Raw genomic sequence first — 14964 nt, 5'->3', positions numbered from 1 at the left:
GAAGCGAGCGAAAGGAGAGAGTGATTGTATTGTGTGTGTGTGTGTGTGTGTGTGTGTGTATGTGCCAGGACGAAATAAAAAGGACAAAAATCGAAAGACCAGAAAAACATTCGCTTTGATACATTTGAATACCAATATTGAATGTGTATGTATATATAGTATATACATATATGTGTGTACGTGTATTCTTCGTTTTTTTCGAGTTATTTAATAAAATGTTGTACGATAAACGATAAACGCGAGGTTGGCAGAAAAAGCAACGATCGTCGCTCTGAAGTAACACGTGAGCTATGTAGGAAAGATAACGGGGGTTGCCAGTTGTAATACTGTAACTTATTTATCTGATAATATGCTGTACGCTACAGGCAAAAGAGAAGTAGCTTTAGGTAGCTTTAATTAGCTTGCCTCAAATGGAGAAGCCGCAGACAGCGATAGAAATATCCCGTTAAAGCTCACTTTGTTTCACAAGGTTTCGTTTATCTTGTCGATCGTTTTAACCAAATTATTTATTCTTTCACTTTGAATTAATATGCATGCACGACTCAGCGTATATAATTACATATATATATACATATATAACTTTAACGCAATTTTTTCTTATAATAATATTGTATCCCTTGATTGCAATTACCATGTCTATCTTAATTCAAGATTTTATATATACCGTAGCCTTTGTCATAGATTATTTCTTTCTATTTTCTATAATATTCAGGCGTACAAATTTGTAATAATAGTAGTAACAAAATATATATATATCAATCCATGTGTGAAAGTAAATTGCAGTCCCAATTGAACGCATGTTGTAAAATGTATACTCTGTTCTCTGTTTAGGTGAGCCCCGTTATAATTATTAAGATCGAATAATATAGGTTCAGCAGGTTTTTACACTGAAAACTCAACGACCACAATATATACAAGCCAGTGTCAAATCGTTTCAACCGGAAAAACTCGCGTGTGCCGTACAAGGAAAAAATCAAGTACGTCAAAACACATGCAAACGATCAGCATTTTGTTAGATCGTACATAACGCAACGCGACGCGACCCAATATATATCGCGCGATGAATTTTGTGATTTTTGCGTGGATGAATGCGCGCATCTATATACTATACATTCATAAATGTATATGTATAATATATGAGAGGACACGGTAGTAAAAAGATCGCATTGCGTAACACTTTTTTTGAGAAAGCAATGCTTTTATCCCTCTGTTTTGAAATCAATTTTTGACCCGTGTTAATAAAACTGTTTTTTTTTTGCGGTGACTTTTTGGAATTGCAAAAACTTTTTCCCCCTATAAATCTCCATTCCATGCATCGGGTAGCTTTGCAACAATTTTGCCACGAATCGTGCTTTTCTTTTTGCGAATAGAAATAAGGACAAACTGGAGAAAATCATAAATTAACTCGCGTGCAATATTTTATATATCCATATTGATTCGATACGATCTGTAGTTGATGCTTTAATGTCGAGATGAGTCATTGTCTGGATCTCTCTGAAAAGCACGATGGAGGCTCATCTATACATCCCAATTAATACCATTTTCTTTCATTTTCACTGACGCGTGAAAAAGTGCGAATTTTCCATCCACGCCCCATCGACGTAAAAATACCCTCGACCACCCACCATGCACCACCCTCTTTCTATCTCTCTCTCTCTCTCGGATATATAATACATCCTCACCACCCTAAATTCTTATTTATCGTTTTTCTCTTTCTAGCTTTCTTTTCGTAGGTATTTTATCATAGGTCTTCCTTTATCGATGCTTCGTGACGCGGAAGAAAAGCCGCTTTATTAGTCACGATCGATATTTATTTCTCGGCGCGGTGTTATATCGGGTAGTTTTTTTTTAATGCATCAAAAGAATGCAGCTGTACGAAAAAATTTTATCCCCGATAAAAAAAAAAGAAAAAGAAAGTATAGAATCGGCAGAGATGATAATTTCTGAAAGGATTTTTTGGAGAAAAAAGTGGAATTTTTTCTAACCGCGGCACGAGGCAGGTGGACATGAATCTTTAGTTATTTTTTATATTTGGAGTAGTGATTGCGCATGCCAAATAAAAAAAGAAAAGAAAAAAAAAAGATATTCTCACGTCTCCCGCCTCTCGGCGACCAACTTCAACAGAGGACCAAGCGATTTTCTTTCTATTTGCGAAGAGATCGAGTCAAACTAATAGCTCTGTCCACCAATAATTCTTCTCATGATGCGAATGTGGATCAGCACACGGTGCTACAGCGAGAATGTAAGACCGAGTGTATGGGTGGGAGAGAACGTGATTGTGCGAATGCTTCATCTACAAAAGAGAAATAATAATAATAATAATTATGAAGAGAGATAATAATGTAAATACAATAAGAGTCACGAAAGGCCAGTTAGCGTTGATATTTTTGTAGATATTTGATATGCCTAAAGATAACATATATTTTGTAATATTATATTCATATTACGTGCGAAGTTGACACGAATTTTTACGAGTTTTTTTCCCACTTTTTTGGCGACTTTTGGGGCGCAGCTGAAAAAAGTGAGTATCCTCTAGCTCCTCTAGAGCTGTGCCATGATTTTTTCTTTTTTGCGTGTCCGCCTTTACTTCCATCGTCTTCTGCTGCATTTTTGTATCTTGCAGAAGGTTTTTAGTCAGTTATTATCGGTTTTCTCATTGAACTACCAAAAAATTATCCGAAGACGTTGATGTGCAAGTGAAAAATTTACCTTCCAGTATCATTAATTAAAAATTGGCCATTTCAAAGCTAATATTAATTTGGTAATATTGATTCGTACAAAGTAAATTATTCCATTTTATCAGAAAAATATTGTTTAACAGCAGTAGCTAAAACTTGGCGTAATGTAAAATATTTTCTGTAGAAACATTTAATGTAGATGTTTAAGAAAATATGGACACTGTAGGTTGGCAGCGCGCGTTTATTCTTTTCCTACAATTTCTTCCTACTGCTGAAATTAATATAGGCTAATTAGCTTTCAGCATAGGATACTGGACTGTCCATGAAATACCGGCTACTCGTATTGCTATATATAACAACGTTTTTCGCAAATAATATAGCTTTATCAATGGATAACACTTGTACAATATATATTATAAATAATGTATATTATTACATTGCACTCTATGTGCATTTCCGCTAGTGCACAACAATAAAATAATGCGTTTTTTCGCTAGTTTATAATTTTGCAGTAGATTCACATACCAAATGCTTCGCCGTAATTAAAGCACCTCAATAATCTTTGTTGATTTTAGAACTAGAGAAAGAGTTAAACGAGACCTAAAATAAAGTTTAAAACTGATGTTTCATCCATCTTTCTTATTTTAAGTGTTTTTTTAAACTATGTTAAACCATTAAGAATTTTTAAAGCCCCATCGTCTCTTAGATTTTTTTTTACAAAATTGTTTTAATTTTTTTTGACTAATATAAGAGACGGTATGAAAAGTTGAGATGCTTTTATTGGACAAGCCATTATGCATATTTAACACAGCTTTTGTTACCTTATCGACCATTCAAAATGGTCTTACCTAATTTTAATAATTAATATTTGAAGCTCTTGTCATGGACTTTCCATTATTTCCATCTTTTTGCTTATTACCGATCGGCAGTACTATATAATTAACGTTCGATACATTATTTTAATATCCTGAAAAAAAATATCTGTATCGCGAGAACGAATTAAAAGCAGAAGGCAAATATTATTGGTATTCAAATGGAGGATAATTTTATATCGAAAATCGGAAAATATGGGGTGTGTCTACCCCGCGATTATTATTTGTGTCATTCTGTCCGTGTATGACTGACAGCATGTGTGTGTTTAATATCTTATTTTACTGTTTTTCTTTCACTTATTCTTTATCGACTATCAACTATTTGGTTTTTTCATTTTTAGGTACTTTATTTCTCGAAAGATCGTGTTAACAATCCATCCTCATGTTATTTTTCTTTTATAATTCCTTCTCCTGTATACTATAAACATTTTTATAATTGAATATTACTAAATTAATTTCTTTCTCAAAATGTTTAATTTGTCCTCTATTATTCATCAAGCAGAAAATGTAGCGTTGGAGTCAATTAATATTACGGTATTTTTATTATTTTACAGTTATTTTCACATAATTTTGTCAAGGTTCCCTGCTTCACCGTTATTATTTATGCAGTTTACGGTAAACGTTCACCTAGTTTTTTGTTCAATAAAACCATTCAAAAGTTTACTGTTTGTTCGAAAATATTTTCAACGTGCAATTTCTTTCCGACAAAAAAGGAAAAACCATGTGAACGTTCGTATTTTAACCTACTATCCCAGCCCCAGTGTGAATGAATGTATACTTGTACGCGAGTGACTGTGAGTGTGCTGAGAAATATGATGTGAGGTGCACGAAGTAACAATAAATTGCGTTACAGTGCCAGGAGATCCTCAAGACGTCAAAGTAACGCCAATCAATTCTACCGCGATTCACGTTTCGTGGAAGCCACCAAAAGTGAAGGAACAAAACGGCCTTATAAGGGGATATCATATACACGTCCAAGAAATTGCTGTAAGAACTTTCCTTACCTCGTACGAAACACAGGAAATATTGCAGTTCCAAGCTGATCCTGAATTATTATACTTTTAAGGCCCAAGATCTACTCAACGAACCAATACGTCGCGACGTCCAGGATAACGACATTCTAGAAGCCAACATTACCGGTCTTCAGCCAGATACAAAATACACCGTGCAGGTTGCTGCATTAACGAGAAAAGGAGATGGCGATCGTTCGGACCCTGTTCACGTTCATACACCGGGTGGTGTGCCGAACAGGCCCCAAGTCAATGTGAAGTAAGTATCTCTTAAAAAGAAAGTCATTATTATTGAAATAATATTAAGAATTTTTTCCTGATGCTTGTAAAGATTTATCTCGCACCGTTACATTGTAAATGATTTTACAGAGTTCTTAGTCGAGATCCACCTGTCCTGGAGCTGGAATGGTCACAGCCCAATCAAACGTACGGGAAGCTATTGGGTTATAGAATTAGGTACGGTATAAAAAATCAAACACTGAAAGAACAATACATAGAGGACACCAGTCATCACACGTACAGAATTACAGATCTAGGTGAGTCTATCGTTCGCGTAAATGTCATTGTACATCTGCAGTGTTGCGAGACTAAAAATTGACTGCATATTGTGTTTTACAGAAGAAAGGGGCGTTGATTACGAGTTTCGAGTAGCAGGTAAAAACAACATTGGATTCGGTCAGGAAACAGTGAGAAACTGGTTCAGTCCCGAAGGTGAGCCTACTGGACCACCGACCAATCTTTCCTATTTTTTCCAAACGCCCGATACGGTTTGCGTTACTTGGGACGAGCCTCTCCGACAGCACAGAAACGGACAGATAATGGGATACGACGTTCAATTCCACAAGAAGAACGACCGTTCGACAACGACGGAGAGAAACACGACGAAGACAAGGGCAGTGTTCACAAATTTGGAAGAAAATACGGAATACGTTTTCCACGTTAGAGCTTACACGACGAGAGGCAATGGGCCGTACTCGGAGAAGATTACAATTTTGACGAAAGAGGACATTGGGCGAGCCCCGATGACCGTGAAAGCGGTAGCAACCTCGGACTCTAGCGTGGAGGTCTGGTGGGAGCCAGTGCCAAATCGTGACAAGATAACAGGCTATCAGATTTTCTACACGACGACACCCGTGGAAGATTTGGACGAGTGGAAGCAGAGGGCAGTCGGCTTAACGGAATCGACCGATTTAGTGAATTTAGAAAAATATACGCAATACGCGATAACCGTAGCAGCTAAATATAAGACTGGATTGGGAAGGCTGAGTGAAAAAGTCACGGTCGAAGTTAAACCGGAAGACGTGCCGTTGGATCTGCGCGCTCCCGATTCTTCCACGCATTCCATGACTCTATCGTGGTCCCCACCAAGAAGACTGAATCCCATAAATTACAAAGTTTCATTTGACGCCATTAAAGAATTCGTCGACTCTCAGGGTATAACGCAAACGCAAATCGTGCCACGTAAAGAATTGATATTGGATTCCCAGGTTACTACGACCACTATCAACGAACTTCAGCCATTTACGACGTACAACGTTAATGTCAGTGCGGTCCCACCCGATGGGAAGTATACGCCACCGGCAAAAATTACAGTAACAACGCAAATGGCTGCTCCAAAGCCAATGGTGAAACCAGATTTTTACGGCGTGGTCAATGGCGAGGAGATTCACGTGATTTTGCCTCAAGCCTCCGAAGAGTACGGGCCGATATCCCATTATTACTTGATCGTGGTACCCGAGGACAAATCCACAGCGGACAAGCATCCCGACGAATTGACGGAGGACATGATCACCGGTAAAAGTGGAAAGCAGGATAGAGAAAACGCGCCTTACATTTCTGCCAAATTCCCTCACAGAGAAATTCCGTACACGTTTCATTTAGGAAACGGTGATATTTACGAGGGCTATGAAAATAGAAAGCTTCAGAGGAACAAGAGATACAGAATATTCGTTCGGGCGGTTGTGGATACTCCGCGAAAGGTAAAAATCATAATTGGTGCTGCGCGAGAAAGACTGGTGGTGCGAAACGGCATCTCTAATTGGCATTTATTTTTCAGCATTTGTACACCTCGTCGCCTTTCTCGGAATACCTCTCCCTCGACATGAGAGAGGTTCCGCCTGGCGAACCTCCTCGCCGTCCCAATCCAGACATTCCGGTTGATGGAAACCCTGAAGTCTCGGTGAAAACCAGCGGTCAGGAACCTGGTATGGTCTGGGTAATCGGGCCTATCATAGCGGCCTTAATGGTCAGCGTGTGCCTTGTACTTTTGTTCGTTATTAAAAAGTAAGTATATTGTAGTAGTAGCTAGCTATAGATGTCTATGTAATTGAAATCGTATCTTTTAAATATTGACGTTACAGGCGAAGGCAGCCATGTAAGGCACCGGATCAAGCAGCTGTCACGCGACCTCTCATGGCGGCCGATATCAGTTCGAGCCATGCACCTTCCGATCCGGTCGAGATGCGACGATTGAACTTCCAAACACCTGGCATGATTTCGCATCCTCCGATTTCCATTAGCGAGCTGGGGAATCACATTGAACGCTTAAAAGCGAATGACAATCTCAGGTTTAGTCAGGAGTACGAATCGATAGAGCCTGGTCAGCAATTTACTTGGGACCATTCTGATATGGAAGTGAACAAGTCGAAAAATAGATACGCAAATGTGATAGCCTACGATCACTCTAGAGTAATTCTTCAAACTGTAGACGGCATGCCAGGCTCGGATTACATTAACGCGAATTACTGCGACGGGTACCGGAAGCAAAACGCTTACGTGGCGACGCAAGGACCGCTTCAAGAAACTTTCGGGGACTTCTGGCGCATGTGTTGGGAGCTGAGGACCAGCACCATCGTCATGATGACGAAACTGGAGGAGAGGACTAGAATCAAGTGCGATCAGTATTGGCCGACCAGAGGCTCCGAAACTTACGGACAGATGACCATAACGATCAGTGATATTCAAGAATTGGCGACCTATTGCATAAGAACGTTCCAAGTTTCTAAAGTCGGCTACAACGAAAGACGCGAGATTAAACAGCTGCAATTCACCGCGTGGCCGGATCACGGAGTTCCGGAGCATCCTGCGCCATTTTTGCAATTTTTACGACGCGTAAGATCACTGAACGTACCCGAGAGCGGACCACTAGTAGTGCACTGTAGCGCGGGTGTTGGTAGAACCGGCTGCTTTATCGTAATAGATTCGATGCTAGAGCGTATCAAACACGAGAAAATGATTGATATATACGGTCACGTTACTTGCTTAAGAGCCCAACGAAATTATATGGTTCAAACGGAGGATCAATATATTTTTATTCACGACGCTCTTTACGAAGCAGTTATTTGCGGCAACACAGAGGTTCCCGCTAGGAACCTGCACTCTCACATTCAGAAACTCATGCAACCCGAAATCGACAATATCACCGGTATGGAGCTGGAGTTCAAAAAGTTGTCCAACATCAAAGCTGATTCTACGAGATTTATATCGGCAAATTTAAATTGTAATAAGCACAAAAATCGACTGGTTCACATTTTGCCTTACGAATGCACCAGAGTATGCTTACAGCCGCAGCGCAACATAGAAGGTTCGGACTACATTAATGCCAGTATAATCGATGGGTATCGTTACAGAGGTGCATACATCGCCACTCAAGGGCCTCTTTGCGATACGACTGATGACTTCTGGCGTATGCTTTGGGAGCACAACTCTACTATCGTAGTCATGTTAACGAAATTGAAAGAGATGGGAAGGGAAAAGTGCCACCAATATTGGCCCTCTGACAGATCCATTCGTTATCAGTGCTTCGTAGTAGATCCTATTGCCGAATACAATATGCCGCAATATATTTTACGAGAGTTTAAAGTTACGGATGCTCGTGATGGGGCTAGTCGCACAGTTAGACAGTTTCAGTTTATCGATTGGCCAGAACAGGGTGTACCAAAGTCTGGTGATGGTTTTATCGATTTCATTGGCCAGGTTCATAAAACGAAAGAACAATTTGGTCAAGACGGTCCAATTACAGTACATTGCAGCGCTGGTGTTGGAAGAACCGGCGTTTTCATTACACTCAGCATCGTATTGGAACGAATGCAGTACGAGGGAGTAGTTGATATTTTCCAGACTGTTAGAATATTACGTACGCAACGTCCAGCAATGGTGCAAACTGAAGTGAGTACGATACAGTTGTATTCTTTTAGCAGGAATACTTGTGAAATTGAAATGGGTACAATATATTTGTGTACTATAATTGTTTCCTCTTTTTTCTCATCGACAGGATCAGTATCAGTTCTGCTATCGCGCAAGTTTGGAATATTTGGGATCGTTCGATCATTATGCCAACTGACAAGCAGATTCTCGTGATTCCAGAGAGCCATCGAGGGACAGGAGAGAACGTCAAAGGTGTGAAAGGAATATCAGCGATAGACAAAATACAAAGCGTGTTAAGTACAATGAATTTATATAAAAATGTGAATCGTATTATGAGTTAAAAATGTGGAAATATTAGCGTAATGTATTCGTACACCTTTCAAGGGCAATTACCATAGCGAAACTATAAATTACTAATATTTTGAGCATCTAGCAAAGGTATGGAGTGCTTTAATCGATGGTGTTACAGCAAAGCTACATTCAATGGGTCCGTATGTAACGAGGGACGAATTTTCTTACACATTATTTAGTATACCCCTGCGTTCTTTTCACGTTTTTTTTTTCTTTTTTACGCAAATACTATATACGAAACTTTCAAATATATAGAACACAGGATTTTATATTTTAATATTTACTAATAGATTGTTAAAATTTTTGCTAGCTTCTTTTACCCACAAAAGTCAATATTGTTTGTTTGTTGAACACGCCTCACCAACGCGTGTTGTTTTAACCGTTTATATACGAGTAAATCTTTTGCAAGCATCTACGTCAGATGCCAGTATTAATAAGCGAACTAAAGAAATCCGTATGAAAAGTAAAAGTCGATTGGTCATTCTTCCTTTCAGACAAATGTTCATCCGTGCACAAATTTGCCTAAATTATATACCCGTTTTCGTTCTACTGCTAAATATTAATATTTTACGAAAACCATTGAATAATTTTCATGTTCGAACTTAACCAATGATATCGGAAAATGTAATGTAAGATCCATAGTTTTTAATCGTGAGATTATTATATTTTCAACGTAGACTGAATTCATTGCGAACATTTCATTTCTACAAAATATTGGAGAATAAATTTCTTAAACGATTATCTTTAAAATCTTGAACGCAGATATTGGAAATCGCGTCATTTCTAATTAATAAAGAAAAGTGCTTCCTTCAGTATCAGCAGCATATAGAGAAACGAGATCGCTCAAATTTATAATAGATATTATGAAAAATTCGGACGAAATATGATGCAAAAGACATTTACGTGAAACGAACTTTAAAAAAGGCGATTGTCTCGCCGTATTTTACAGAAATTTAAAAATACTAAGAATACTGCAAAAAGAAGCGATGTATTTCATTGAGTGTTCAAGGCAGAGCCGAATGTTTAATCGCTCGCCTATAAAAAAATATTTACCTTACTGCCAAATTGACAATTACTACTGCTGTACCCATTACGCACGATAGGGATTTTCTCCTTACATACTGTAATTTAACGTAGATCCTAAGAATTTGTTATAAGATTAGTTTAAGTGACGGCTGTTAGAAAAGAATGAGATGCGTGGAAATAAGAATGTAAGAATACGGTGCCTATATTCAAAGAGGAATGCATACATCTGAGAAATATGCATTCTTATATGAATACGTAGTTTCAGTAGAAGCACTGTATGTTAATATCACTCTTATTGTTTTACCTAGCCCTCGATATAAATTATAAATTTTCATTCTACATTCTTTAAAAAATTTCTAAAACTTATACATATAACCGGTTCAGTTTCAACTTACCTCTCGGCCTTTTTACAATCATTTGCCGTCGAGGCATTATCGTGTCTCTTGATACTTTAATAAAAGCCCATGTTCACTATATGCAGCCAAACGACGAGTTTATAAAGAAACTAAAAACTGCTTGTAATATGTCATTTTGATAAAAATTAAATTTTAAAGTAACATTTAATGAAAATCTAATATACTTAATAGTCTTTAAGGACAATAAACACGTGCTCATTTGTATCTTCTACAGTTACAAATTTGCATCTAGCAATTTATAGTTGTCTTGTTACTGCCGATGTATCGTAAAATGTAATTGACGAAAATCTCAAATATGCGTAAGTGAGCATAAAGATAAGTATTAATATCAAAGATAGTCAATTTTAATAGTTTTTATTACATCGAGACATTGTATTTATGTAATCGAAGCATATCAAATGACTAAATGTTTTATAAAACCATTCAAACACATGTTCATATATTTATTATATTGTATATGTTCATCTTTATTTATAAGTAAATCGAGGGCAAGGATCATGTGACTAATTGTATATAAATGCACCGTCTGTCATTATAGCATCTATGAATAATATATATATATATATATATATAAATAAATATATATATTATAAATATCAGAAACAAATTAAGTATAGTTGTGAAAATATTTTCATCGTAACTGATAAGCTTTATTTGGAAAAAGCGTCCTATCTATAAACATGATATTTAATTTGTTTATCCGCGCGTTTAATCAGATTTAATAGTACTTTCGAAACTTAAAGACTTTTTATATATGTTTTGTAATCTTTTTGTATTCTTTTATATTTTTTCTTATTTAAAAAATGTAACTGTACATATCGCCATAATTGATAACTCATTCGTTTCATAATAAACTATAGAGTATTCCTAACATAGTATTCAGCATGAAAAGACCGCAAAATACTCATTAACATTTTCCAATAATCGTTACTTTTTTATCATTTTTAATAGTACTTAAAATATACTAATATTTGATTAAAAATTTGCTTAACTCGTTACACTTTTTTAAAATATCACTTTGGACAAGTTTCTTTAGAATTCTGTAAATTGTATCTTCATATGTTATAAAAACAAATAAAACCAAATACTTCAAGATACAATGTCCATTATCCGTTTAAGTGTTTCACGAACGACGAGATTAAAATCTTCTGTATAAATGCATTTTCCTGATTCCTTTTCCCTAATCAATCTTTGTGCTTCACCCGCGAAACAGTTGCAAAATGTAGAATTTGACATACTTGTTACATCGTATAATTGAACCACATGACAGACGATTTTTATATAAAAAAATTCTATCGAAACTAATAGAAGCAGTAAAATCTATATTATCTTTTTATATATTCTTATGTTATCACACGAATATAATGCTAATAGAATTTAAGCACTCTAATAATATACTTCCATCAAGATTATAAATACAAGTATGAGTTAAAAAAATTACAATTGCTTTTGTAATTACTTAATTAAACAGCACTGTATATATATATAGCATAATTAAAAGAATACGATAAATATAAGTTGTTTTATCATTAACAGTTATTACATATAGAAATATTCTAAAACCAAATTAATTGCATTCGATTATAATACTGTCTTTGTATGAGAAGTGAAAAAGAACTGATAATTTACCAGACAAGTCATTTCAATGTAAATGCTTGATGAAAAACATCCATAAAATCTTAGTTTTTGGTTACATTAAAGTACATACTTGAAATAAAACCAAGTTATATTATAGTATAAATATATTTTAATAGTATATTCATCTATTTGTATGTAATTACTCTGTCGCATTCTTTTTTTATCATTCCATGGATTTAATGTATATCGTATTTTAGCGTATGTCTACTGTTGGGTTTTATATTTTTTTAATTATTAAAATTGTATAGCAATATGTAGTTTGTTGTATTCTTCTTCTTGAAAATGTACGATCGCGTCATCGCAGCAATTTTGATATTATACGATAAATCACAAACCACTCCGTACAGTATAGGTGTGAATTTGCTAATATGCTTGGCCATCGTTCGATATTAATCAATTTCGACGAACCAGCACAGTAGCTGTAGTAATCATAAATCTGGTGAAGATTCCAAATAAGAAAAGAAAAGAGTATGTCAAATAATAAATGTCGTTAAAAGAATGGGAGAATTATTTTGTGATACATTCTTGCCAGAAAGAATACAACAGGCTGAAATGAATATGAGAAATATGATGTTACTATTTAACTATATTACAAATTAAATATTGTGTAATAGGAAGAGTCTGTTGACAAAAAGAAACCATGTAAATTATGTATTGCCTGATGGCATAAATAAATTAGTCACTAAAATAGTTCTTTCTTTTATTTCACCCTGATTATTTAAGGAAGAGTTCAAAATGTAAACTGTATACCTAATATTTTCTATTTAAAAAAACTACACTCGCAAATAAGTTTTTCTCATTTTTATTAAAGAATAATTAAAGTGGAATGGTATAATATTTACATGTACAAATACTAATTTATATCAGAGTTGCAATAATTAATACATAAATGTCAATTTTAATTTTGATTTACATACAGAAATCATGTAGCTTTATATAACATTTGTAGGTTGCTGAGAGCTTGTCGTTGGCGGACTTCTTGTCATTATTGATGTGACCTAATAGTGCGAAACAAAGAAAATACATAAAAAAAACGAAGTTTTAAATTTTAACAATAAATTCACTTTAAGGTTGCTTACATTTTGTAACACTTGTCTTCTCAAAAAATCTGAAGTAGCAGTAGATAGGTTCTGGTTGCTTCCCATTTTACATTTGATATAGCCATAGAGGTTTGCTCCATTTAATATAATAGCAATACAGACTAGCAATAACCATTTTAAATTAAGGCCAAATAGTGCAATTAGAAAAAGTATGCCCCACATGGCTGGACATAAGATTAGTGCTAACCAAAATATTCTAGCCTCTGTTGGATTAATGCGATTCTGTTGTGAACCCTGAAAAACAGGGCAACTGACAGTAATGTATACAAGCTATTGAACAAAAGCATTTCATTTAATATTTTGAAATAAATAAAGCTATGGTCGTACAAAATATCTATTCCTAATAAAGCCTTATTAGTAAATTTTTATTGAGATATTGGGACAAACCTTTCTTGATTCAAAAACCCAATGGCTTTTTCCATTATCATCAACATAATTCCACCATCTTAGGCCGACCATTAATCTTCCAGTTATATTTTTAACAGTCCAGAAATCCATTGACAATAAAAGTACCACAGTAACAAAACTAGCTATAAAACTTTTTGAATATAATCCACATAACATATAAACAACAATTGCTGCTATCCTAAATACAAGATGAAATGCTGTGACGTATGGATGTCTGTTGGAAAAACAAAATATCGTATTTACTACCGATCAAATAAATGTATTAATTTTCTTAAAAATATATTCACTTCAGCTTATCACCCCTTTGTGCCGCATCATCTTCTTCACCAAAAGCAATTGTATCATCATCCATGAGTAGCGGTACCTAAATGAAATTACAATTATCTGTAATAATGACAAATCAAAAAGCAATGAACGACAAACACATTCACAACTATTTCAGAGAAAAGAAAATTTTAATTCTTGCATGAACCAAATTTAATGAATTATATAGGCAGGGATTCTAATAAATAGAACCAATGAAAATAATACTAAATAATATAAAATTTATTATAAATTATTGTGCATACATACGCAAATTGAAAAAATTGTCAATAAACAATGCTAATTAAATATTTGTAAAAAATCTCTTTTTGATAAATCCTTGAATTAGAGAGTGTTATTACAATTTTTAGGTAGGAAGTTAGTATTCAACTAGAAAAGAAAAAAAAATCGTCAACATGGCAAGTTTTAACAGCAGACGTATATCAGGTGGGTACCTACCGAAGCAGACGCCATGTTTGCGCATTGACAAGCGAAAACTGACAACGTTGCAATTGACCATGCTCGTCGTCTGCTAGCAGGCAAAACATTTGTTTGTCAGTTATGCATCAGATAATTTTGAACGTAATTGCGATAAGTGGAGCAGTTTCACCCGGTATTGGCGATTATGTTAATTAGGAGCAGTACCTTGACCCAAATGGCAGCAAGCGTAAGTTTTTGTCTAACCACGGTACAGTGATTGCGAGGATCTAGCATGAGAATTTGAATATGACCGCGCGGCTCTAATATCTACAATTTCGCAGCTGGTCAGCCTATTGACAGAGAGATCTATGAGAAGAGCCAATTGGAAATAAGCTCATCCGTAATAACCGGTAGCTTCATCCAATTCTTTTAACAATTAGCTCACAATAGGCAGCTCGGCCATCCGTCTTTATATTTTTTCGTTTTGCTTAATAACCAGATTATTAACTAAATTGTCGATAGCCGACCATGTGTCGTCAATGGCCTTTGTATCGTTCGTCACTTAACCCAACCAATTCAACCCACGCATGCTCTCA

At 35.5% G+C, this 14964-nt stretch overlaps 2 protein-coding genes across 8 annotated transcripts in view; one reads left to right on the top strand and one right to left on the bottom strand.

The window, feature by feature from the left end:
* Lar (tyrosine-protein phosphatase Lar) overlaps nucleotides 1-12807 on the top strand; it is a 210652-nt gene extending 197845 nt beyond the window's left edge. For 3 of the 4 annotated variants that reach the window (XM_066739193.1, XM_066739192.1, XM_066739191.1), the window contains 7 exons: nucleotides 4404-4537; nucleotides 4617-4819; nucleotides 4930-5096; nucleotides 5182-6539; nucleotides 6617-6843; nucleotides 6921-8727; nucleotides 8834-12807. In XM_066739193.1, coding sequence (XP_066595290.1) covers nucleotides 4404-4537; nucleotides 4617-4819; nucleotides 4930-5096; nucleotides 5182-6539; nucleotides 6617-6843; nucleotides 6921-8727; nucleotides 8834-8902 — 3965 coding nt within the window. In that variant the 3' untranslated portion in view covers nucleotides 8903-12807. Of the gene's footprint in view, nucleotides 1-4403; nucleotides 4538-4616; nucleotides 4820-4929; nucleotides 5097-5178; nucleotides 6540-6616; nucleotides 6844-6920; nucleotides 8728-8833 lie in introns of all 4 variants that reach the window. The other variant, XM_066739190.1, reaches the window with a different exon arrangement.
* Nucleotides 12808-12923: 116 nt separating this feature from the next.
* LOC136780486 (uncharacterized Golgi apparatus membrane protein-like protein CG5021) lies at nucleotides 12924-14697 on the bottom strand. Of its 4 annotated transcripts, none has more exons than XM_066738865.1 (6): nucleotides 14594-14697; nucleotides 14408-14477; nucleotides 13933-14009; nucleotides 13625-13859; nucleotides 13217-13471; nucleotides 12924-13135 (listed from the first exon to the last, which is right to left on the bottom strand). In XM_066738865.1, the coding sequence occupies exons 2-6, from the start codon at nucleotides 14420-14422 to the stop codon at nucleotides 13070-13072; spliced, it is 648 nt and encodes a 215-aa protein (XP_066594962.1). In that variant the 5' UTR covers nucleotides 14423-14477; nucleotides 14594-14697; the 3' UTR covers nucleotides 12924-13069. The 4 variants fall into 4 exon arrangements, with proteins under 4 accessions (XP_066594962.1, XP_066594965.1, XP_066594963.1 ...); XM_066738868.1 differs by lacking the exon at nucleotides 14594-14697 and adding an exon at nucleotides 14219-14338 and having other exon boundaries at nucleotides 14408-14547; XM_066738866.1 differs by lacking the exon at nucleotides 14594-14697 and having other exon boundaries at nucleotides 13217-13459; nucleotides 14408-14554.
* Between the last annotated feature and the right edge of the window lie 267 nt (nucleotides 14698-14964).

The sequence above is a fragment of the Prorops nasuta genome, unplaced genomic scaffold (genome assembly GCF_024137725.1).
Source record: "Prorops nasuta isolate Cenicafe-Biocafe unplaced genomic scaffold, Cenicafe_Pnas_1.2 PNAS00019, whole genome shotgun sequence".
Taxonomy (NCBI): domain Eukaryota; kingdom Metazoa; phylum Arthropoda; class Insecta; order Hymenoptera; family Bethylidae; genus Prorops; species Prorops nasuta.
This window is presented reverse-complemented; position numbering and strand designations above follow the sequence as displayed.